This window comes from Tupaia chinensis, unplaced genomic scaffold (genome assembly GCF_000334495.1).
Source record: "Tupaia chinensis unplaced genomic scaffold, TupChi_1.0 Scaffold000567_1, whole genome shotgun sequence".
In the NCBI taxonomy this organism is placed as follows: Eukaryota; Metazoa; Chordata; class Mammalia; order Scandentia; family Tupaiidae; genus Tupaia; species Tupaia belangeri.
Genome location: NW_006160080.1, coordinates 455,439 through 459,313, shown reverse-complemented (window position 1 = coordinate 459,313; position 3,875 = coordinate 455,439). Strand labels below are relative to the sequence as shown.

Below are 3,875 nucleotides of genomic sequence, written 5' to 3'. Positions count from 1 at the left end.
TTGTGGCATAGCCATCCTCCCAGGGGGTGATTTCTCGCTTTCTGTCTCTCTGTCTCTCTGTCTTTCTGGTGATCACACGTGCCCTATAGCAAAAACATCTCAAAAAAGAAAAAAAAAATCCTTCCATAATAAACATTGATCTGGTGCCAAATGTCAACAAATGTCAATAGTGCCACATTGAAGAGATACTGGTCAAGATCAGGGGATCCTGCTCCCTATAGTGGGGGACCATATAATTTATCATCTAAATTAGGTCACTCCTAAGAGGGGATGCTATTAGTAGTTATGCCATGACAATAGACAACAGGAGTGATCTCAGGCAAAGACCATGGTTGCCCCATTTTAGGGTTATGTGAGCCTGGACAAACAACACCTTCATCTGTAAACTGAGGAGATGATCAGATTAGCTCTTCAACATCTCTTCATGCTCTAACATTCTAGTTCCAAGGATATAAGCATTTAGTGTCTTGTTGGGGCTTAGAAAACAATACCCAAAAAGTTCAGCACCTTGTTATGCTGAGTACTTTGAACTAAAATATTAATGGAAAGGCCCTAAGAGCTGCCTCTGAATCAAGAACTTTTTGGTCTTTCCTTTGTCTGTCCCATCCCAGCATTGGGTTTAATGTGTTTCTCTGAAATTCCCTATCTTCTTTAAGCCAGACTCACTCACCAAATAGAACACAGCTGCCTTGTAGCTTCTCCTTAAAAGTTCATTACCTATAAGAGGGTGGGAAAGGGCAGAGGGTCAGACATAGGGGTAAATACACACACACACACACACACACACACACACACACACACACACACATATGTGAAACTAGAAATGGAAAATTATTGATGATAACATACATGATTAAGCCACTATGCAGTATATTCTGGATGGGAAACCACTTTTTTCATGCTGTGATGATGATTAGGAGATGAATGTACATTAATTGAAAAAAGTTTAAGAAAAGAAAAATTCATTACCTGTTGTGGGAAGGAAGAAATGTAACACACCTGGATGAACTCTGTCACGTTTTCCACAAGATCTTTACTTTCTCTCTGGCTCATTCACATTCCAAAGAGAATCATTACAAACTAATTTCTAATTTCCAGGTGTCCATTTATTCCCCTTAAAAATCATTTACAAGGGACCAGCAGATGATGTAATGGTTACATTGCTGGACTCTCAACATGGTAGTTGACCATGGTTTGGGTCCTGGACCTGGCAACATGAAACTCATATCAGGTACATGTGCATGAGTGCCCAAAAATCTCAAGAGGAGAATGGAGGAGAAGGGACTGTGGTGTGGCCATCTTCCTCTCTCAGGGGGCGATTTCTTGGTTTCTGTCTCTCTGTCTCTCTGGCAAGTGCACATGCCCTATAGCAAAAATCTCTTTTAAAAAAAGAAAAAAATAATAATTTATGATCTCTCTAAATGTGTCTATCTCACCCACTTCCCTCTTTCCTATGAAGAAAGTACTTCAGATTCAACCATTTGGTCTTTCTTTGAGTATTATATTTCGTGTATGATGCCCATGCTTGTGCACATTAATGTTTGTTAAGATTTTTCTCCTACTATTATTTTTAATAAATGAAAGGTAAACATGTATTAAAGTTTATTTTAACAGATTGAAGGGATTCTTCAGAAGGGAAAGTTCCTTTCACTCCTACAGTCTCAAGCATACAGTATTCTTTATGAGTCATCTTTGTCACTCTATAAGATCTTCCTGAGTAAATCTCTGTCCTATTCATGTTTCTGAATCTTTTCCTATTTTAACGTAAGTCCTAGAGAAACAATGTTTATTGAACTGAATTCTTTCCAGCATATGTACAACTTCCCACATTCACAAAATATTAACATGAAAAATTTCAGTAACAAATGTATTTTGGTCCTACTTCTCCATGGGGAATACAGGTGCTTGGCTTACTCCTTCTTGACTTATTACTACTGTGGCCTTGTACTTCACTTTTTTGAGAGCAAAGGGGAATGCTATTAATAACTATATCAGGATAATAGGCATAAATGGGAAAGTATGATTGCCCTAACCAGTCTGAACATTATTAGAATTCAAACTCTCCACTAAGAGATTATGTGTGGCTGGCAAACATGATATGCCCACTACTTAGAACTGCTGACCCCAATTATATGGCTCTTTGAAGATAACATAGGTAGGTCCTTTCATCTGTATTGCATAGTATTTTAATCTTTTCTTCACTCTTGCAAAGTCCAAAGCTCATCTTTTCTCACATTTATTTTACATTAGAGTAGCTGACCTTTCTCAGCAAATGAAAAAAGTCCAGGAGAATCCAGTTTGTATTGTTCCTACTGATTTGTATTCCATTCTTCAGCATATATATGTAAAGTTAATTGTATTCATGGTAGAGAGCACAGGTGCATGCACGAGAGTGAGAGATGAGAGAGACATCCTTGACAGGGTCTCATTATTCCATGATCCTCTTCCCTGACTGTTTAGCTCGCCAAGATCTTGGGCACATTTGCATGGACCCAGCATATTTTCAAGCCCACCTGGGCTTCTGAACTGTGGTTGGTGATATGGCATCCAGTACTTCAGTTCAGTTTGCTACCCACTGCACCACCAAGCCAGGACAGCTTATATTTTTGGACAGCACGAATCACTTGAGCAGTAGAGGAGAGGAAACACTCTGATCCTGTCTTCTCCCTCCTTCTGATGAAAATGGCAAAGAGTTTCAGGACTGGAAAGTTTTAAGGTAAGAACAGGCTCCTCTCACTTTTATACACTCACTGACCCATCTGTTTGGAGAGTGAAGATGCAAGGTCCTATGCACATACCTTATAACTGTCTTGGAGCTAAAGAATATTCAAGCTGAAAAATTCCCTTCTCTCTTTGCCTCCCTCGCCTTTATGTTTTTGACTGAATTGTTGATATTTGCATAAACCATGTACCACTCTTAACACTTAGCTGCTTGTCTAAGGCAAAGAAATCAACCCAATGAATTTTCAAGGACAATGGGAACCAAAAGAAAGGAAATGCCATACTCTCCCAGGACTATAATGAGCTAATGTTTATAGAAAGGTTTCTAAGATGTAAAATGCCAAGATCACAGCAATTATCATCATTAAAAGTATTTCACTTTGTTGGTACCAGGTAACTGTTTCAGAATGCTAAGCATTTCTAAGCAGAAGAAATGAGGCTGAAAGGTTGGAAGGCTCTGTGCACCAGTACTAATGATGCATGAAGTTTTTGCTGTGGCTCTAGGCCTTTTGTGCACAGCCTCTTGCAGTATATCATTTTCCTTGCATCTTCACTCTCCAAACACAGATTGAGAACTTGATTATTTTCTGGGCACTGCACCAAGTACAAGGATTAAAAGATGACTACAACAGGATACCTGCTCTTCACAAGTCATAGTCTTCAAAATTTAGCTACTATGTTCTTTTTTTTTTTTTTCCCCTCATTAAACTTTGTTTTAATGGGTCTCAAAATTCTGTGACAGATTTTTGGTCAAGTTGTTTCCATTAAAAAGTACTGATTTTTAAAAACTAATAACTTAAAACTTCCACTCACACAAAAAAACTGAAATGGTCCACCAAACATTTTCCTTTTCTTCTGAAGGTTATCATTAACCAGTCTTGTAATATTAAACTTAAATGGCCAATTGAGACAAACAGTTCTGAGACTGTTGTTCCACCACTGATTAAGACTGGGGTGGCAGGAATTAGGGATATTCATTTAACCTTCTGAACTTTCTGGGCAGACTTGGTGACCTTGCCAGCTCCAGCAGCCTTCTTGTCCATAGTTTTGATGACAACAACAGCAACTGTCTGTCTCATATCATGAACAGCAAAATGACCCAGGGGAGGATAGTCAGAGAAGCTCTCAACACACATGGGCTTGCCAGGAACCAT

The 3,875-nt window shown here is 38.8% G+C and overlaps 1 protein-coding gene across 1 annotated transcript in view; it reads right to left on the bottom strand.

The window, feature by feature from the left end:
• Positions 1-3,141: 3,141 nt before the first annotated feature.
• The window catches only part of LOC102495915 (putative elongation factor 1-alpha-like 3), a gene marked incomplete at its 5' end in the record, with an annotated part of 1,562 nt that continues 828 nt past the window's right edge, over positions 3,142-3,875 (bottom strand). Inside the window, one exon of the mRNA XM_014591360.1 lies at positions 3,142-3,315. Within this exon, the coding sequence (XP_014446846.1) occupies positions 3,142-3,315 (174 nt within the window). The remainder of the gene's footprint in view (positions 3,316-3,875) is intronic.